The sequence below is a fragment of the Drosophila gunungcola genome (genome assembly GCF_025200985.1).
Source record: "Drosophila gunungcola strain Sukarami chromosome 2L unlocalized genomic scaffold, Dgunungcola_SK_2 000007F, whole genome shotgun sequence".
Taxonomy (NCBI): Eukaryota; Metazoa; Arthropoda; class Insecta; order Diptera; family Drosophilidae; genus Drosophila; species Drosophila gunungcola.
In genome coordinates this window covers 3,303,185-3,325,750 of record NW_026453162.1, presented here as the reverse complement: position 1 = coordinate 3,325,750, position 22,566 = coordinate 3,303,185, and the positions used below count along the sequence as shown (strand labels likewise).

At 36.5% G+C, this 22,566-nt stretch overlaps 1 protein-coding gene across 5 annotated transcripts; it reads right to left on the bottom strand.

Moving 5' to 3' along the window:
- Window positions 1-181: 181 nt before the first annotated feature.
- LOC128253141 (beta-1,3-glucosyltransferase) lies at window positions 182-22,091 on the bottom strand. Of its 5 annotated transcripts, none has more exons than XM_052981329.1 (7): window positions 21,299-22,091; window positions 21,106-21,242; window positions 18,029-18,326; window positions 16,164-16,296; window positions 15,741-15,894; window positions 14,253-14,790; window positions 540-680 (listed from the first exon to the last, which is right to left on the bottom strand). In XM_052981329.1, exons 1-6 carry the CDS (start codon window positions 21,689-21,691, stop codon window positions 14,262-14,264), a joined length of 1,644 nt encoding a protein of 547 aa, XP_052837289.1. In that variant the 5' UTR covers window positions 21,692-22,091; the 3' UTR covers window positions 540-680; window positions 14,253-14,261. The 5 variants fall into 5 exon arrangements, with proteins under 5 accessions (XP_052837293.1, XP_052837289.1, XP_052837290.1 ...); XM_052981330.1 differs by having other exon boundaries at window positions 561-667; XM_052981331.1 differs by lacking the exon at window positions 540-680 and adding an exon at window positions 11,229-11,330.
- Between the last annotated feature and the right edge of the window lie 475 nt (window positions 22,092-22,566).

Sequence of the window (22,566 nt, the reverse complement as noted above, 5' to 3'; positions counted from 1 at the left end):
AATATTAGCAAACTTAATACCACAACCTTATACACAACCTTATGTGAATAGTTCACAGACCGAAAAGAATAAACATCACTACTACAAGCTTAAGAAAATTTGAATTATCTGCTGATATTTTCTATAACAAGAAAGAAACATTTAGAAAAGTCATATCATAATTATTTGTTAGTTCTTAAGTATAAGATTGTAATCTATTTATTTCCAGGTTTTAACAATCGTTTAATGATACAAAACAAATAAGGAAGTGGTTGCGAAGCCGACAAAATTATTTGTTAAATGTTGAAATCTTCAGCAATTGTTTCATCTTATTCCGACTGTAATTCCCAATACGAAGGCGTACAGCAAATAATTAAGCAACTTTAGTTGTAGAAAAAGCCAGGGGCAGAATCCAAAAGTTTTTGTAAGCTTTGCACGTAATTTAGCATTTGTCCGATTTTGTTTTGCGCTATGTGTCCGGCTCAATCTCTCTTCTTTCGGGTGTGTGAGCGAACGAACCCGTCAAATGGTCCGAAAACAAAAACTGCACACCACAACTGCATCCGGGGCCACTGCCCACTTCCCACTGCCCACGTACATATCCCATGACCGCAGGCAGCGCTTATTTAACGGCCGCATGCCGAAAGCGGAAGTTTGCTGGCCTGTTTGCTGCCGGGGCTCCTGTGCTCTGCGAATAGATGCTAATTAATTGGAAACTTAATTTAAATTGTTTTAAGCCACGCCCGCCCGTGGCGTAATGTTTCTTTGTGCCAAATTATGATTACGCCAGGTGTATTGTGAAAGGCACTCGTTAAGACGAAGCTTATATAAAATGTTTCTTGTTTTAATTTTCCGATTGTTTTCATGGGAGCTATATGATATAGTCGTCCGATTTAAATAAAATTTAAATCATATGGAGTTTTGAATTATATGCCTGCAACAAGAAAACAACTTTCGGGAAAGTTTCATGCAGTTAGCTTTAAAACTGACAGACTAGTTTGTGTAGAGACGAATAGACTGCCATTCCTAGTGATTCTAATCAAGAATATATGCTTTATAGGGTAGGAAATGCCGCCTTCACTGCGTTGCAAACTTCTGACTGGTACAAAAATGGCTTAACAAACTGGCCTTAATTGCAATGCCAGTTGACAATGTATTAGTAAATAGATCACTCCACCGTTTCCGCCCACCTCAATTGCCAAGGGAGCAAGGAGCTGATTGAATAATGCAATTCGAATGCGGTTTGGTGTTGTGAAGCTATCCTCAAGTGTAATTAAGACTGCAATTGCTGTGTAACGAACGCATTTAATTTAATAAACAAATTTTCATTTGTAACTTCGAATTAACTCCGTTATAACCATTTTCTCTCCTCAATCAAACCTTTTTTTCCAGTTTACTTAAATAAATTTTAATAACCAAAAACACACAGAAAAGAATGTGATTTTGTCCACTTTAATGAAAAGTTTATTTAAACGTGCGTTAGATTGGAATAAAATTTTTTTTATACATTTAAAAAATCAGTTTAAAAAATCGATTTGCAACTTCAAAAAAAATGCTTTTGTGATAACTTTTTATATAAAAGAACAACATTTAAGGAATATCCTGTGAAAATCTCTTGTCGATCCGACTAAAACTCGTTGAGATACCGATTATCTCGTAATCACGCGGTATGTACAAAACTTTAGACGCGTTTTTCTCATAACTACGTTTTTCAAGTCGGTGCGTTACGTAACTCAAAAAGTAATGGTCCGATCTAAATGAAATTTTGCGCACATCCTTTATACAGTACTTGCGGATGAAAGAAATTTTTTATTTCTAACATTTTTTTTTATATTTGTATTAAATACAAATGGGTACAAATGGTACCTCCGAATTTAAAACAGCGCCAAAAATTCAAAATCGCATATTTTTCAATTTAATCTCCTTCATCCGCACAATAAACTAATTTATTAAATTAATCAATGTAACTGTTTTTTATAATATTACTGGGAGCCCAAGCTTTGCGCAATGCAAGACGCCATTTTTTGAAGAGACTCCGACCGACCGCCGCCACGGGATAAATAATAAGTATAAAAAAAATCCTAGATACTCTTCAAATATAAGCATTTATTGTGTAAAAAACTTGAATACTTATATTCACTCAGAAATCAGAAAAAATCGCAAAAACATGTTTTTTTCAGCCTGGGTAATCATCCTGCCTTGAACATTTTCAATAAATTGTGTCCTGCAAAATTTTACTTCCTTTTCCCTTTTTTGTCGTTGATTTGACTTCAATCTCTAAAATAAGAATGAAATGATTGAATGAAATGAAATACGATAAACTGAAAGGACAAATGAATACAAACTTATTTTTTTCGCACCAAGCCGAGACCCAACCTTGATTTGAACCGAGGACCTTTGGATTCGTAGACGCATCACATTCAACTGTGTACCAAACCCGTATAAAAATACAAAGTGAAAATGTTTGCAACCAAATGAAATTAACTATACTTTTGTAGTCAACTTAAAAAAGAATTAAGGTAAAACAAATAATTTGAATACCTTTAACCGGGATTTGAACTAGCTAGCCAATGCTTGATGTTCGAAGACGCTTGCCCCCTAGGCTAACCATTTTAGAAAGATTTTATGAATGGCGTTCCATTTTTGTAAGCTAACAGGCGAATTTTTATGAACGATAAGGGATGTGTTTACGATTTAGTTAGATTTTTGTGAACCAACGTTTCAAAATTGAAAGCAAAAACAGGCGATCAGATCGTTCGTAAATCAAGAAAACTGTTCTTTATTTTTACCGATCTTTTTTTTCTGGGTATATCCTTATAACATGTATGGGAAAGTCTATATTAGGAATAATGACCTATTTCAAGTGAAATGACCGAAATCGGCATGTTGTTTTTGTCTTTCTCACTAAAAATGTCGCTGTCGTTAATTTAAAATTTATTTAAATCTTAATGCAAATCATTTTCATATGTTTCTTGTAAACCTTTTAACAATTATAAGATATCTGGTTTGTGTTTTTAATTAAAAAATTAGAAAAAGTATGAACGTAACTTGTAGAGCAAAGTGTATAATGTATTCCTTGAAAAGTATGTAACAGGAAAAGGGAACATTTTAAAGTATGTATGTATGTATGTATCTTCTTTATCAGCATCATTAGAAGAGTCGATCTAGCCAGTTTAGTCCGTTCGTCTGTACGCCCGACAGCCCATCCGTCCGACCGTTTCTACGTTTTGAAGCTACCTGGACACTACTTTTTCAAAAGTGTCATTCCATTGCCAGTACTATGAACTTTGTTCATTAATTTATTTCGATTTGGTAATGGTTAATTATTTTAGATTCATTTAATTACGGACAATGTCTTTTAACTGTCATCCTAAAATTCAGCGGACTATCGGCGTAGCTTTACCGTTTTAAACACATAAAAATCGAAGTATAGTCGTTTTAAAGAATATTTAATTTTAGCAAAAGCTGCAAGGGTACATATACATATAAACATCGGCATGCCAAAGCTTGCTTCCTTTCTAGTTTTGTCTTAGCACTCGCTTAAAGAAGGGGAAAATACCTAGGAAAAGCAAAACGAAGCGAACTATTGGAATTTTTAACAAGCAATGTTTAACCTCCTTCTTTTGCATAATTTTGGAAATTACTTTCATGTTGGTACCAGTGCACAGTGGTTGGGCTTGTATGGGATCCGCGGCAATAAATACTTCTAGAGGGGCTATCGCTTTGAAACTTGTACTAAAAATCTAAAAAAATATTATAAATATATAGGACAAGAATTGGCCAGATCGTACAACCAAATCCTAAAGCTTTCATAGGAACAATCGGGGAAAAAAATTTTTAGTTCTTTAAGATTTAGTAATCGTTTAATATTCCCGAGCTTCGGTTTAAATATTATTGAAATCGGACAACTATATCATATGGCTTTCATTGACACGACACAGAACAGAACGCAATCGTGAAAATTAGCAATCCCAAGGAAATAATAAGCTATTATTTTAAAGAAAGAATATAAACACAAAACATAACACAAAACATAACACAACAATAACAACAAACAACAATACAAACCAACAAACGGCAACAAACTTCAACACACAGCAGAAGCACACGTCATTTTTTAAAAATTGAGGTTAGGTTACCTTTTCGTATAATTGCAAGCCGTTCGGCAACTTTCGGCACTTGAATTAAACATTCTTATATTCTTAAAATGCATAAGAATATTATACAAAAAGATTTGTTTGTGCCGAAGAATGCCATCACAACTAAAACTCTATCCAAACACAGAAAAGACAAACCAAGAAAGCTCATAACTATGTACTAAATATAATATTGGTTTACACAAAACACAACACATACTACATATACTTTTTGTTGTAAAATATTTTTTGTTGTATATATATTTTTAAATATTAAGCACTTTGATTGCACAAAAACTTGTTTTTAATAAGCTTAAACTATTTTTTAAGGAAAGCCCTCCTTGCACTTATAAATAAAAATTGGTACATTTGAAATCAAAATTTTGACTACGATTTTTTTTATTTATGTCCTATGGAACCGACCACTGTGCAGATTTGGCCTCTAAAAAAAAGGCTATTCCATCTAGGAATAGGAGGGACATTTTTGGAAAATGGATGGTGCTCTGTGATAATAGGTTATAAGCTAACCGATTCATAATTATAACTTCATCTTTTATAATATGTAAAAACTGAAAAACACCAATTGAAACAAAGTCAGCGCGTTGAGGTGGAGTGACTAGATGATCAAGCTGACATTCAAGTTCTGATTTATGGGAGTTTTTTAGACACTTAGCTTTTCCTTGAAAATAATTTATTAAATGGCGATAAAAACTAAGATCCACTCAAGCTGGATATAATAAAAACATCATTTTCTTGAGCATAACCTTTTTGTTTACAGTAATTTAAATTCAAAAGCGTGTCACGTCCGCCACCTTTTTCCCTTTTTTGTTTCCTTAATGCGAAATCCTTGACTAATTGGTACAAACTGCGGCAGCCGCGCAAGCACAGTGGGCTTTATTACCGAGTTTTTGGTATATCCTTAATTATGAACTGCTAAACATTTATAAACCTATCGAACTGCGACCATGTGTATACAAAACATTTTGTCTGCTAATCATATCTAAAGCGGAAAATGGAAATTTTCTTAAACCAACACTTTTTTTTATTAAGCAACGCGTTGCTCACACACTGTGAGTTTTCCGACAAAACCAAACCCTATGTAGCAAAAGCTGCCATGTTCTTTTCAAAATGTAAGTCTGAGTGCGATATGCCTGCGTTAATGTAAAAATGAAACAAGTTGAGGATTCATTAAAAATGTTCGCTTAGATGGCGCGAGGCTTTGAATAATAGATAATGATAATTTTGAACTGGCAATGAGAAGTATACTTAAAATTACAAGGGTGTCCATTGCAGTATATGTTTGTTAACACTCCGCATTAGAAGTTTTCTGCTATTTAAAGGAAAATTTTATTTTGTATTTTGGGATTCGATTTAACAAAGTCACCTGTCCCTTTTTATTTTCGGGGGCGTGGCCAATTGCGCGTTAAAGCTTTTTGACCGATTTTCGTCTCACGTTTGAATTATGTGCGTTTATTTGGGCATGCATTTCGTGCGCCAACCACATACAATCCCAAACGATTTAACCAATGTATTTGGCAGTTTTCATTGAGGTTTACAAAACGTTATTTCAATGGAGGAAACCATAGAAAAAGCTGTGTCCATTTAAGATGTCACGTGCAACCAATTTATATTTCTAAAGCTTGGCAGCATTATTCGGGATAAAATGAGTCATTTACAAAGAATCTCGTAACTGCTGATTAGCAATTGCTGTTTTCAAAATATGTCTTTATAGTATACATAAAGGTGTTTATTACTATTTTTTTTTCAAAATTGGATGCTTAGAATGACTTTTTAAAACGACATTTTAAAAATCTAATTTTCTCTGTATAGGTAAACAAATTGCCCTACCGAAAAAAAGCAAACGGCTGTTACGCGCTGATCAATATTCCCATTTCATATGACACCTAATAAATAAATAAATGCTAATTCATATTTTCTGTTAGGTTAATGATTGGTGTTTTCAGGATTGGTAAGGAGTCAGTAGAATTTCAAATATTTTTCTCAAAACAAGATATAATACATATTACCTAGGGGATTAAATGGTCTGGAACGAGAAGCATTGGGTAACCGAGGAGGCATGGGCTCGACTCCCAAGCTGAGCGACATTTTTTCTTACTATACCTACACTTAATTTCATTCCAAAGACATTTAAGGCCTTATTTAGATATTTATACTTGATCAGCCTGACTAGACGAGTTGATTTAGCCATCCGTCTGTGTGCCATTGCTATACAAACTTGTCTGTTACCAATCGGAAAAATAAATAAAATGGTTTTTAATATATCCATTTTCCCAAATGATATAAAAATTAATAGGAAAACCGAAATAAATTTGTGGTTTTTAATATATTGGCTTATAATTTGAGATTAGTCTTTTACGAACTCAAAAAAATATATTTTTATTTTATAAGAACAAAAAAGGTTTGAAAACTCGATATAATTTTTTTTCTAATATATATGCTTAAAAATTTATACTATTTTAAAATGTAACATATAAATGTTATATGCAAGGTTATACATGCTTCGACCTGGCGAACGTGATTTATTTTTTGTTGTTGTTCAAATATACCAAAATGGTATGCAAAACGGTTGGCACTTAAACGTGACCCAAAAAGCCAACTGGATATTTAAGTTGGTGTGTTTGGGCCGTTTCTTTAATGCTTCTAGTCATGCCGAACGGTTTTCATGATTAATCGGCCGAATTCGACTCTCTCTCACCTTATTTACCTTAATTATTTCTTCATGGAAGGTGAAATACAGAAGTCCGAAGGCAAAATTAAGTAAAAATATGGGGCTTTTAACATTCGGTTGTGGTTGCCTATTATTAGTATCGTTGACATGCCACGCCCCTCCGATGCGTTGCGCCGATAAGCAGCCAATTGTGTCGACAATAGACCCTGGACCCCAGACTTTCTCAGACTTTCGGACTCAAGCTTTGGCGTGGGTAGTTGCGAAAGTTGGCACAAAAGGTTCTGAAACTTTGTTCATTAATTATGGAAAGCAAGAAAAAACCCAAGACGCCCGAAGAATATTTGTCGTCGAGTTCGTATCGACATTGTTCGGTTCAATTGGCTATTGCCGATTTCTGTTGCATTAACGTGTGCTTACCAATTTATTAACTTCGGGCATTGCCGACCTAATGCCATTAGCGATTAAATTGACTTATTGGGCGGAAAGGAATTTTTGGGCAAACTTTGAGCCCTTTGTATAGGGCATATAAATCCAGAATTATTGGTCTTGAAAAAACTTTTGAACGTGATTAACAATTTCAGGCTTCGTCTGGTTGAGTCTTACACAGTCTCGTCACAAAATACAAGGGCATCAGATGATGTCGAAGTCATTTATCATTGATAATTCGTACCAGGAAGTGGAAACCCCATTGTCAAAAACCAATTTAAAGTAAATTAGCGCAGCGCCCTGCTCCTCCAGGGGCGGTTGCAATGGGCGGGGGGCTGAGTTCGGGAGGGCGGGGGTTGGCTAAGCAGGTGCGTGTCCTTTAGGCCAAACAAATGTGGCAACTCGACTTGGTCGAAACTTCGCACACACATGACTGCGGTTGCCTTTCATTCGCTATCAGATCACGTACGGGCGCGTAGCTTAGCAGTGGAAGGGATACCCCTTCCCCTCCTGCCCTTCCCCTCCTGCCCTTCCCCTTCTGCCCCATCCCGGCCTGCTTCTTATGGTGCCGAACAAAGAAGTCCTGAGGCTGAGGAAAATAGTGCAGACGTTGCCCCTGTGAATTTATTGCACGTGGTAAGTCGGTTAGATGGGCTGAACTGCAGATTAGACGCCCTGATAGACACAAAATGCTTTTTCCTCGAGTTAAACTTAAGTTTAGACATGGACAAAAATTTATTGCACGTTAACTGAGAACTGGGGTGTGGACCAAGTCAAAACAAAAAAAGCAGCGAGGTGACCTAGTAGACTACCATGATAATGTCCGATAATCGTAAAGGGATATTCTATTTGATTTTAACATCAAATTGTTGTTGCTACGCTCTAATATGTACCTCTGGGTTGTTTAAATAGTTTTAATTACCTACAAGTGTCTATGCTATGTTTTGCAAGAAAAATTAAAAAAAAAATTGTGTAAGTGATTGTAACTTGTTGCCACAAAGGACCCATGTGCTTTAAGATGTTTGGAAAGTAATAGCAGTAGGCGGTGACCTTTAAGTTCCTAAATTTTCAATATAATTGTATACCTATATGGTATAGGCTTTAAGGGCATGTATGAGATAAAGAACTTTAAGATTGGCACTTTGCATACAGCTTATAAATTATACATGCAAGTGTCGAAATCTTAGTCATACTCAACCTCCTCCTTCTTCACGATACTTTCAAGTTTTGCAAGTGCAGAAATTCAAAATTCTAAGACAAACTTAAACAATTGTCTAAAGTCAACTGGGAACTGGGCGCCGAAGTTGGTCGCAAACGATACTAACACTAGAAGTTGACAAATACACCTGTTTGCGCAATAATGGTGTCCTGCATTTGTATACCCCTGCAGAGGAAGAAAGAAAATATTTTGGACCCCATTGAGGGTGACTCGGAAATCTCATTTCTCGTAATTCCGCTGAAATTTGTATGTATGTATATAATATATATTTTTAAATCGAATTTCAACCAAAGAAACTACACACATTCCTAATCCCTCCTTTTTGACGAAAACTAGACTCTCAGTTTAACAGCTATCTCGGTTAAAATATCCTAAGTGGGAACAAGTCGGATGGGATATATGAAGCTGCCATAAAATAAATCGGGTTATTTAAATTTGAAATATTCACAAGACTAGGAACTGGGATAATGGGTATACTGACTAACACATATTTTCGTACCTGGGATAATTTACTTTAGTACCTATATAAACTTTAGCTTGCCGAAACTAGCTTCATTTCCTGTTTTGTTAAATTCCTTGTAGAAATCTTTTTTAGCTCGCCAGACTTTCTAACATGTCTAGATCGAGTCAGACCCGAATCCTTTGGACTCATTGAGATTTCGGAAAGATTTTAATAAAATGTTTTTTCACAAAAATAAAATTTGACTAAGTTTTATTGGTAGCTACCCTGCTAACCTAATTCTTCCTTAAACAATCATTCGGATGCCTTCCAATTTTATACAAGCCAATTGTATTAATTAACAACTAATTTTTAGAATGTAACTTTATTTTTAAAACAAATTGTAGACGTTGTTTTTAAATAATGTTATACTGCTATGAAGTTATAACCTTTCGACAGCTAAAAACATTTTGTCAAAAGTACCTTTAACCATTCGTCCTCGAACAAAATTGAAAATCTTAAATTTTTGTCCTTGCAAAAAAAGGTAAAGGTTATTATAAAAAAATTCAAGAGCGCAACTATTTTTTTGCACACAAGTGTCCACCGCTGGGCTCAGAGCTCGACCCTGGGACAAGCTGTTCACAAATCCCCAAAGATTTAACTCACATTGTGTAAAGAAATCTTTTAAACAATTTCATACTTGATTTCTCTTTTATCCTGGTCAGCTCGAGGGCAGTTTTTTTTAAATTTTCTTATGGTTTAACTTCTTGATGTTGCAAGTCAGATTAAAAGAGCTTACCCAAGTTGGACTCTCCGTGATGTGACATTGTTCAGCACAATCTACTTCCAAACAGCCACAAGCAACACCCATGTGTCCATGTAATCTCTGCTAGTGTCTATCTGTGGGCGTCCCCAACAGGACAAACTGTAATTTTATGCAAAAGAAAATTCTACATGCCCTTTTCACTCAAGATAAAATGCGCGCCATTTGCAAACACTTTTTCTAAATTCATAAGCTACCAAAATGTGCACAAAACAAAATGTACCTCCAGAGAAAAAAATAAGTTGGAAAATCAACTAAAAACGAAATCTCTGAGTCATACCTAAATTGGATTTATAGCTAAAAATAAAGGTGTATTTTGGCTGGCTCAAGGCTGATATTTTGCACAGCCCTGAAGAAGGACACCGACGGGGTTTGAAATATATTGGAGAAAGGAGAAGAAAGTGTCTTTTGAATATAAAATTTATTAAGGAAAAATAGGCACTAAAAATAACCATACCTTGAGCCAGCCAAAACACACCAGAATATCAAAACCAGGTCACTAAAAATATTAATTAATACAAAAAAAAGGGTTTACGCTGTTTTATTTAAAACATATTAAAAATCTAATAAATATTATTATTTTATTTTGAGCAAAGAAAGAATTTTGGTGACGCTTTTAGTCGCGTTGGAACTGGAGACCCAGTGATCCGAAGTTTTTAAGCTGAAACGCATCTAAAAGAGCCAAAACCAAAGGAACTGTTTTCTTTTCAGTTTTCAGCCTTGTGGGACCCAGGCAAGTGGGTTTCCCCGAACAAGTGGCCGACGAGCACTACGACTGCTTGATTCACATGCGGCATTTATATAGCTGCAAGTTGTTAATTAAATTTTGTTTTAAATTCAACTTGTCGCACCACGGCCATGCGGCTGCTGCAGTTGACTTCAGCTTGGGTGTTGGGGTTCGGCTTGGTATTCATTGAAAAATCCGCAACTAATTAGGACGCACGGCGAGGAGCATGCACGTAGACGACACGGCGACAGGACCTCGTGCACGGCTGCTCCTCCTGCAGTGGGCAAGATAAGCTGCTTTAAGGGGACAGGAAACACGAGGACGGGTCGACCAGACTCAAGAACAAATTAACAGAATTACATTGCATTCATTTTTCCGGAAGAAGTAAAAAATCAACACACACAGCTGGTTTTTAGATGCAACTCCCCTAAATACGTAATTTGTAGGTACATCAGATTTCAAAACCAGAATCTGATTTGCGGAATTTTTATTCAAAGTATATAAAATATCATGGCATTATGGTATTGTCAATTGTGGCTACTTCCAATCGTTAGTATTCAATACATCCACTAATGGGACCATAATTGCAAAACATGTTTGTTGTTATTATATTTAATTTCTATGATAGACATCAATACCATTAGCTTTTTTAAACTAAATCTGACATTTATTGCTAATTCTTGAATGTATTAGTCTCTTTCTTATTCAATAATGTGAACGCCTTTGAAAATATATTTCGGTCAATTGCAGTTGACAACAACTTTCACTCACTCGCTAAATAATTCAGCGTCCACTGATTGGATCCATTACGGCTGTCAAGGGACTGTTCTAACAAAGTGACACATTGTTTTCACATATCCTGGAAATGTCTGCAGCCACCCACATTGGAAACCTGCGAAAACTTTGATTAGTATTTGAATAATAGATGCAGATTGTGCATTAAATAGTGGTGATAAGGCTGTGGCCAGGGAATCATGGTTGGACGGCCAGACGCTTGAACAAAACTTCATTTTGTAAGCTCGCCCTAATTGACCTCTTTATTTATCTCAAAAATACTCGATTTGGGACAGGAATCGGGGAAAAGCGGGGCAGAAAAGGTGGCTAACGCCCAAGTGCTAAGCTAACCATTCGAAAAATGCAGTCAAGCGTTAACTGATGGTGCTCTGGATGTAAGGCATTAACGATTTCGTTCCTTGAATTGCTTTAAATTTACATTTAATGAGGTTTGAGAGACACCAAGGTGCGAATAAATGTTAAGTAAAGCAGGTACTTTGGGTTTCGAAGTGATTTAAAGTGTCGCAAAGTGAAATCAAATGCAAATGCATGCAAGATTTGTGCTCGTGGGTCGGATATTGATCCGTGGATTATGCAAGTGTCATCGCAGGAAAATGTTTGCGTGGAAAAGCCTATTAAAAAACAGGAACTAAGCTAAGAACTAAAAAACCAAGGTAAAGGAATTTTGCGTTTGCGCATAGCTGAAATTTTGTTCTTTTGTGAGAACACATCTTGTTATCAGTGCGTCGTAACTCCACACGGAAAGACCTTCAAATCTGGAGCTCAAACAGAGCAAATTAAAACAAGAAAGAATGTTAACTTCGGCTATCCGAAGTTTATATACCCTCGCAGCTTTTGTAAAAATTAAATATTCTTTAAATCATCTAAATCATAAATTATATACTTAAAAACATTGAAGCTTTGATGAGTTACATGATATCGCTTTCCCATTTTAATCAAAATAAAATAAAAATTAATTTAAAAGCTAAAATATATTTTATTTAGTATTTATTAGTATTCAGATTGTTTCCGTGGGAGCTATATTAAAGTCGTCGTTAAGTCAATTGAAACCGTTATTCTAAAATAATAAAGCATACCTATATATTTTAAAGAACTAATATTTATCATTTTTTCCCCCCTGTTGTTCCAATTGTTCCTATTGTCCTATTGCACGTAGTGCATATCGACATATCGACTTTTTTGATCACCTAACTTCTCTAAAAATTCGCGTTCGGGAGTTATTTAGCAATAAAAAATCAACCCATTTTAGATCTTTGCAAATAACATTTTGTACAAGTAGTGTGCTAGGGTGTTTATTATAATAGGGTTTTTAAGTAAATGGAAAAAATGTTTTTGTGGTCAGGGGTCAGAACAATATTCTTTTTGTTTTTTTTTTTTAATAGCCAAATGGAATGGGAACAAATCCAGGTTATGTTATCGGTATACTTTAATATTAGTTAAAACACAAACAAATGGTGACAATAGCACCTTCAACAGAAACAATTTCTGAATTAAAATTTTGTGACGAAAAATTTAAGCATACATGGGTTTCACGGTCTAAAAAAATCCATTTTCTTTACAATCTTTTCACTTTCATTGTCACTTGACGATTTACTCAAAACTGTGTTTTTAAAGTCGGTTGTCAAGTTTTCTCTCAAACTACTCAACCGATCGCAACAACATTTGGCACAGGTCTTCGAAATATAATTTACAAGGTCATTACAAGAATTTTAAAAATAAAAACGTCGAGAAGTGGTCTTTTTTTAGTTTCACAAAATAATGATTATTGCAGATTTTTATTTTTTTACTCAAAATAAAACTCAATCGTATGTTCTGATTTATATTTTTCGCGAAAATGTGAATGTGTTCATATCCTTGTTCAGTGATTCAAAAGTTACCTTTGAAGACTTTTATTTTTTTTTTCTCTGCACTGAAAAAAAAGGTATTTAATGACTCACATTTTTCCGCTCAATCGTAAGTTCTGGCGACAGTGTTGAATTTTTCAAAACATTTTCTTGATATCCTTGTACAGTGATTCTGAAGCTATCCTCAAGGAATTTTAAATTTTTTTCCTGAACTGATCAAAATACAATTCAAAAATTAATTGAGTAAAAAAAAAATCTTTAATAATCATTATTTTTGAGTTTTATTTTTCTAATCGAAAATTATAATTATGCCCTAAGTATTGATTGATTACCAGGGGGGATTACGTAACATATGGGCAGCCCCTAAGGATGCGGTTTTCTGCCAATCGACCATCGAAAAGAACGAATCCTAAAAAAACAGCGAGGAGTGAAGAGAGTTCACCATTTGCAGTTTATCTAAAAATATGACATAAAATATGAAATAAACTTGATGTCTATGGTGCAAATGGGTAGTCGGTTCCCAATTCGGCAGACGAAGATCAAATAGCTATACTGCTCCTGGACTGAATCAATTAAATGCTGCTGTTCAATTTATTCAACCAACCCCATAGCTCTTTCCGCAATTATAAATTATATAAATTAATTAATATATAAATTACATATTAAAATATCAATCAAATAGACACTATTGACTTGTGTGAGTCCTTTTAAAATAGAGATTACAAGCGCTAGCGACCTCAATAAGAGTCCTTTGCTAATCTCAATCGGGCCTAATGTCACTGGCTAAACCCGCTTTTAAGTGAAAGTTTCCAAGCTGTCTAGGACCGCCTCAACTCTGTGTTTGTTGAAAATGCAGCAAATGACTCTCCCGCTGCCAGGCACAGAAATTGTTCCCAGCCCAACCACAGCCAAGGAAAATCATTGCCGCATTTGAGCATTTTCACTAATTAAACTGACACGAAAGCCGCAACACAGACGGAAAAACCCCACCCGAAAGCCGGTGTCGCTGGTTTTTATTTTTTGGTCTTTAGAAATGAGAACTAGTGTGCTTGTCAGCCGGCTGATGGCAGCCTGTAGATTGGTTTTTGGGTTTCCGCGCCCATTCCGCCCCATTTCAGTTTGAGTGTCTCAGGCAGAGCCTTTTTGTGTTTCGTTACTCATTCACATTCACTCACCTGGGCGAGTTAAAGATCCAAATGCTTGCCAGACGATTCAATCCCCGCTTCCTGCAGAAGTCCGACGCCATCGGGGCAGGGCTGCAGCCCCAGCAGGTGCAGTGGAGCAGCGGTGGCCTGATCCTTGTGCGCCGCCAGCGGGGCACTCCCGTTGGCCAGGCTGCCGCCCAGATAGCGCCGGTAAGTGTACTCCGGGTCGGAGTTCCAGAACTTGTGGAACGACACGGGCGGCTGCAGCTGCAGCAGCTCCTCGGCGTAGTCCTGCGGACGGGCCTGGTGCATCCCAGCAGCCGGCACCGCCGCCACGCCCAGCGCCTGGAGGCAGTAGCCCAGGATCATGTCGTCGGGGGCGCCCGCACTAGGACAACTGCAGCGCTCCACGATGAGCCGAACCAGGGGCAGGCTGAGCAGGATGCCGGCCCCTCCCGTGTGGTAGTTGAAGCCATCCGGGGCGCGCAGTCGGTAGCCATACCGCTGGCCCAGATACACGAGGTCCGAGTGGTTGTGGCAGCTCAGCAGGGCGCTCACTCGGGGTACACTGTGCGGATGGTTGGTGGTGGGTGGTGGGTGGTCGAATGGACAAATGGACAAATGGAAAGTGGACAGGGATCAGAGGCGGACATTGCAAGAGCCCGATGCGTCGGATATATCAATATAAATATTTTTAATTGAATGCGCCGCCAAGCATTTCAGGCGGAAAATACAAATGAAAACGAGAAAAGAAGCTGGCTCTGGCCAGACGAGGCTTATATACCCTTGCAGTTGGGGTCAAAACAATAGAAGCGCAGTTACAGTTTCGGTCAAAATAACATTAGTGCCAATGGGCCTCAATATTTATTAGTATTATTTCTCTTATCGAATTCAAACGATGGTTGACTATTTTGTGTTAGACTATATACATACACGGTCCAATAACTAACCTCTACAATGGCTCAAATTGACATGACAGACTAATCTCCTCATCTCTGGCGTTCACACGGACGGACAGACGGACATGGCTAGATCGACTCGGCTATACATATATACTTTATAGTCCCTCAGTTTGAAAGCTATCTGCAAGAAACTTTACACAAGTATATATGTACAAGTAAATAAACTCGAAGCTTCTAAAAACTTCACACACTTAACGTGCAAAAATCTAATTCGCTCTAATCATTGTTCTAAAATAAAAATATGTTAATGTTAAATGTTATTTTATTTATGACGGTACAATACGGTAATGCAACAGCAGCTTGTTTCGATATTTGATTTGGTTTTCGTCCCTGGTTGCATGTTTGGAATTGTAAAACAAAATATCCAGTTTTAAAAACATTCTTGTTCCGTATACGAAATTTTGGTTTGCCTTTAGAAACGTCCAAAGTTGATTTTAAAACCGCACTTGCTTAAACCAAATAAGGAGATCATTAACCTGTCTCGCACTAGCCTATAGCCAAAGCAATACAGCCTTGGTTAATCTAATCTAATTCAGGAAAACCCACTCGCACTCACCTAAGTAGCGTATCGTCGTCAACGAGCATGAGCCAGCGAATGTCCATTTGTTGACCGATATCCTTGAGGGATAACTGTAAGATAGCCATTGTCTTGGCACAATGACCACTCTGGACGTTCGGTATCCCAGTGCTGATGGTCGGTATGCCGCCGTCTGTGGAGGTTTTCGAAGGGAGTGGGTAGGCGCCAAGTCAAATCAATGAATATTCAATAAGTCGGACTAGTCTTCGCAGGGTGGTACTGGGGAGCGGGGTGACAACTCTTTGCCACACGGGCAGGAATCCGATGTTTGCCCATGCATGTGTGCACATGTGTTTAGTTTTCCTGTCACTCCACCTCGTCGTGTTTTTGGTAATGCGCTGAGCCCGGCACCACCCTACGCATCTGGTTGAATGGCCCGCTCATTGTCATCGGGGTGCTCACCTGCCACATCGCTGTAGTACCTCCTGTTCTGGGCGTCTGCTGCCCAGGTGCGTTCGATGATTGTTATGCGTTCCTTGTGGAATTTCGCACAGGTTTTGATTGCGAAATATATGTGCGATCCGGTCGTGTACACCTGTTCGTCCGGGTGGGAGTGTCCGGAAAAGCAGATATGGAGACGGAGCCGATAGACAATTTATGGTTATGGAGGTTTCAAATGCTAATTGCTCGGGGTGCTCCATTGGCATGTGAAATCAAATGAGTCTTGAATTTTGTAGTCTTGTGGGCTTTAAAATAGGCACTCAGCTTAACTTTGATTACACTTATAGAAAATTTATGCACCAATCTGATTAAGACTTTAAAGCTTTTTTATACCCTTGCAGAGGGTACTATAATTTCAGTCAGAAGTTTGCAACGCAGTGAAGGAGACATCTCCGACCCTATAAAGTATATATATATTCTTGATCAGCATCACTAGGAGAGTCGATCTAGCCATGTCCGGACGTCTGTCCGTCCGTTTCTACGCAAACTAGTCTCTCAGCTTTAAAGCTATCTGCATGAAACTTTCCCAAAAGTTGTCTTTCTATTGCAGGTAGTATATAAGTCGGAACGAGCCGGATCGGACGACTATAGCATATAGCTCCCATAGGAACAATCGAAAAAATAAATAAAAAAGAATTATAGCTTATAACATCTTAATTTTTTTTTAGTTCTTCAACATATAGTAATGGTTAAATAACTACGGTTTAAATTTCATTAAAATCGGACCACCATATCATATAGCTCCCATAGGAACAATCGCAAATAAATACAAAAAAAATATAACTTTTGCTGTTTTTATCTTTTTCTTTTAGTTCTTCGACATATAGTAATGGTTAAATATTTTAGAATTAGAATTATACGACTATATCTTATAGCTCCCATAGAAATAATAAAAATATATAAAATAACTGTATAATAATTGAGCTGCAGATCATCATAGCTTCAATGTTTTTAGACAAATACGCAAGTAAATCATAATTTTAATGTTTTCAAAAATATTTAATTCTTGCAATAGCTGCAAGGGTATATAAACTTCGGCTTGTCGAAGTTTGCTTCCTTTCTTGTTATTAGCATAAATATTATTGAAAATATTTAAATTGCGTACATGTTAAAAACATTGAAGCTATGATGAGTTGCAGCTTAATTATTCGATAGTTCCTTTGGCAGCTATATGATATCGTTTTCCTATTTTAATAAAATTAAAAGCGTAATTCTGAACTGTCAAAATATTAATTAATTAAGTCAAAAAGAATTTTATAAAAATTAAAAAAAAAAAAGTTACATTAAAAAAAAAATTTTTTTTTTAATATTCTTGTTGTTATCATGGGAGCTTTATGTTATAGTCGTCCGATTTTGATGAAATTTAAACCGTAATTCTGAAATATTTAACCATTACTATATGTTGAAGAACTAAAATATAAAATAAAAAACAGCAGAATTAAAATGTTTTCAATTCTTTTGAAAGACAACTTTTGTGAGTGTTTTGTGCAGATATAAACGGACGGACAGATCGACTCTCCTAGTGATGCTGATCAAGAATATATATACTTTATATGGTCGGAAACGTCTCCTTCACTGCGTTGCAAACTTCTGACTGAAATTATAATACCCTCTGCAAGGGTATAAATACCCACATAGCAAATTTTTAAAATAAATAAAAGTCATTACCTAGGTAATGTAAAAATGTTTATCGAGCCTTTCAAGAGTAAGAAACCGTGTTTCTTATAAAAATGGGGGAATCGACCTTTTTACAAACACCTCATCTTAATCAAAATCCCTTTTAGGTGATATATTATTTCACAGCGACAAGGCCAAAATAAACCTACACAACGCTCTTTCAGGTGCCTTGAAGTGGCTGTAAGGCCAGCAGACGGCTCCTCCGGCTTTGCATGCAGCATGCAACGGGGGCCTCTGTTGGGGATCTCTGGAGCTCGCATGGATGCGAAGGTGGGGCAAATGTAGCTGGCACTTTTTAGAATTATTCTCGCGGACACCGGTGTGCCGGCATGCGGGTCGGGCGATACGTTGTCATAAATAAAGCGCGCCAGCTCATGAGAAGCGTCGATGGAGAAGTCGCTGCGAAGGGTGATGTTTTGGGTATTAGACGCCACAACTTCTGCCAGCCTGAAAACGAGGGATTCATTATTTTGTGTGCGGTTCTAATAAAAAGGTATGGAATATATTTCTAAATTACGAGAATTGCTATTTGTTTTCATTTGTTTGTGGAATTCGAATTTTTTCAATTAAGATACAAAAAAATGAAATGAAATAATACACAATTTTTTGTCTGTTTTTTTTTTTTGACATTTTGAGAATATAAAAAAAAATAAAAAGACAAAAAAAAAAATTCGCCGAGATATAAGCCTGCGGATTGGGATCTTCAAAAAAAACGGTGCATCGTAGTTGACACGATTTTAACCCTCGTAAAAACCGGAAAAATCAAACAAATTCTTCATTAGTAAAGATGCCGCATTAGGGATGACCACTTTACCACTTTAAGAAACAACAAATAAAAATAACAAAATGGCGTCAACTTGACGTCAACAAAAAATGTTTTTTACTCAATTTTGTTCGACTCTTTCGAATATTTTAAAAGTATTAAAATACTTACAATCCAAATGTTTTAAAGTTTGAGGCAGACGCGATAGAGAGTTGTATAAACAAGATAAAATCTAAATTGAAAAGGAATTGCTTAAGTAGAATCTGAAATATCATGTCAACCACCTCATAAAATGAAGTTTCGAGAAAAACGCGTTAAAGGGTTAGGAAATATATTTAATGGCTCGGCCGCCACGGCACAAAATTGGCTGTGTCTCCGAAATTAATTTGAATTTCAAAATATACTTTTGGGATCATTCTTTTGAAAGTCTAAACTTTAAAAATATTCAAAAAAAGTTAGCCTTTTTTAACTTTCATAATCACAGCTAAATTTAAATTCGTAATTTATGATCAGCGTTTGAAAACCAAACTTAATTATTTTCTACTATTCGTTAGATACGGGACAGATAGTCGGTGCTCTAAACTAAAGCGTTCCTTCTTGTTTAAGGTTAAATTCAATTTAGCTTTCATGAACTTTGTCGAGCTTTAGTATCTTTATACCCTTGCAGAGAGTATTAGAATTTCATTCACAAAGGAGACATCTTTTACCCTATAAAGTATATATAGGTATTCTTGATCAGCATGACTAGGAGATTCGATCTAGCCATGTCCGTCTGTCCGTCCGTTTCTAGGCAAACTAGTCTCTCAGTTTTAAAGCTATCTGCATAAAACTGACTATACATATAGCTCCCATAGGAACAGACGGAAAAACAAATACAAAAAAATTATAAATCTTCTGCTTTTTTTTTTTATTCTTTTTACTTTTCTATTTTGTAATTTTTTTTTTAAATTATTTCTGACCTATTAGGTCAGAATTACGCTTTTAATTTTACTAAAATCGGAAAACGATATATGGCTTGCCGAAGGTTGTTTCCTTTCTTTTTTTATATAGATACAAATTAACTCTATAATGAGTAAGGGAAAGTTAAAAAATTAACTTAATTATATTTATATTATTATGAAATTAAATTAAAACCTAAATTGAGTTTAAAAAAAACGGAACCTTCAAAACTAATTTGAAGTGTCATTTTTGTAATCGAAAGTAAAAATCCCATACAAACTTATGTTCCAGCACCTAAGGGTTTATCGGTATAGCTATGAATACAAGAATCCGATGTTTGGCGACCTTTCTTAATTAAGTAGCCCATATAACTGGAATTACCTCTTAATACACCATTGCATTATACTATTGCACACTTAGCCAAAAAACAAATTTTTTCACAAAAATCTGGAATTTCTTTCCCTGTATAGCTACGGAGCTAAAACAAAGCATATTAGCTTTTAAAAGATTGGGCTTTTCAACCATCTTAAAATAAATAAATATAAAATTGATTGGGTTACAATAAGATATAGGTAATCCAAACCAAAGTCGAAAATAATTTAAAATTTTTGCATAATTTTTAGAGAAAAAAGTTGAAAACGGATTCAATTCATTTTAATACACATTTAAGTATATGAAAAAACGAACAAAACAAAAAATTAATCCACTGAATTATGTCAAGTGGTTTAAGATTAATCAACTTTTAAGTATTACATTTTTTAGTGCCCGCGACGCCAATATCAGTAAAATAATCGACACAAGAAAAATTTATATTTTTTTGTTTTATTTCATCTCTGCAACTACATCGTCAAAAGTTAAAAAAAAAACATTAATTTATAAAAAAAACAAAAACTATATTCCTTGAATTAAAGAAAACATGGCCTTATTTTAGGAATAATTGCCTTAATTTGTGCTTTTCATACAACATTTGTAAAAATATGACCTAAAACTAAGTTCAATGCCATAATGGCCTTGGTGTCGTTTTAGGTCATGTTTTCCTTAATTTTGTATGGAAGGCTCAAATTTAAGGCAATTACTCCCAAAATTAAGGCATTTTTTCATAAAATTAGTCAAAGAATCTAGTTTTCTGAGTGTAAATGATCGCAATTTTAATAGACACCAAAAATCCATAGCCAACAGCAAACAGGGTTTTTTTCAAGTTAATCGGCATAAAATTGACAAAGGTAAGCTATGTTTGTACCAATAATGTTCAAAACTTAGAGTTTTTCGCTCAAATCACGTTTTGAAAGTCGGTGCCCATCTCAAAACAAAACTACTGCATCGATCGTTTGAAATTTTGAACTTAGCTCATGGGTAACGTCGTCAAATATGTTAATTTTCTCAATTTGAAATTTGAAATTTAATCGAGCTATTATTTTTGACGTGATAAGCAATTATGTTAAAAAACTTGAAACTTTCTTCATTCGAACATTAGTAGCTTTATTATTCACGAATGGTTTTCAAAACATTTTTAAAGTGGCTTACCTTCGCAACAGAACTCCCGTAAATACAACTCCAGCGCTCAGCATGGGGTATGGGAACCATTGCGGATCCTTGTAATTCGAGAAGTGGTGTATGATGGTGGCCTCCGAGTCGTACAACGCATGGCCGTGGAAGGAGAGCTGAAGGAGGGACGTCCGTACAGGCCACATGACTCGGCTCCAGGTGGAAAACTCACCTCCCCTGGGTCCTGGCGACGCAGCTGCTCGAGCAGGCCGCGCAGCGAGGCCACACGCGTGTTGTGCTGACACCATATAATCCATTCCGTGCGCGCACCCAGCAGACGTGTCTGGCCTTGCAGATGTGGGAGTGCGTCCAGCAGGGTCCAGTAGTTGAAGAGTTCGTGCATCACATGGACCTTAAGGGTATAGTCCCCGGGGAAGATCTCCGCCAGATCCAGTTGCCGATGCTGTTCCCGCACATTGTCGGACAAGGCGAAGCACTCATCTCTGGCCTGGCGCGGAAGATGGGGGCAGGCGATGACCAGGAGTACCTCCCTTGGTTCCACTCTGGCCCAGCAGAGGCCCACGAAAAACAACAGCCCCAGCACCGCACACTTTTTGGATGTCATTTCTAGTTCTCTACGATTTCAATGCGCCTGATTTCTTACTGATTTTTGTAAAATACTTTTGAATTCCAACAGGCCAACGGGACACGACTGTCCTAATGAACGTGCGAAATCGTACTGAGGCAACTGTGAGTTCATTTTGGCGCAAAGCCGAAATGCTTCTTGGCCTGGGGGAGTGAAAAAGCGGACTTCGGATTTTACGTGCGTAGTCCAACGCGCAGACGCCTGTAAGGACATGGTTTCATGAATGAAGCACTAGATGCATGCAACAGTTGGCCACCTGTGGAGTAGCCGAAAGGTCTTGAGAACACCTCAGGTCAATGGATGAAACCAATTGTAACAGCAAAACTTTGACAAGCTGCAGTTTATTATAGCCTTGCATCATTCCAAAAAAATTATTATGTCTTCAAACAATAAAGCTATGACGATTTTCCGCTGAATCTTTCGAGCATTCCTATTGGCAGCTAGATGATTTCGTTGTCCGACTTTATTAAATAAAAACTGTATTTCTGTAATAATACTACTAGTATCTTGAGTTTACTTGTATAAATTGAAATGCAGCGAATTATACTTTTTTTGCCTTTAGATCATATAGTGGTCTGATCCGTCTCGACCCAACATATGCAGGTACACCGAGAAAAAAACCGCCTATGCTTGGACTCAAAAACCTATTCGTTCTCAGAACCAAGAAGACTATTCTCAAAGCTAGAATACTCAGTCTTACAAAGCAGTCTTGATCTGAGAAAATTTCTTCTTGATTTCGGTAAATTTGTTTTGAAAATGGGACTGTTGAGAACGGTTTTTTTTCAGTAAAAATTACAGATCCCAAAAACTATTCGAAATTTGTGTTTTTTTTTTTTTTTTTTTCTTCTTTTATT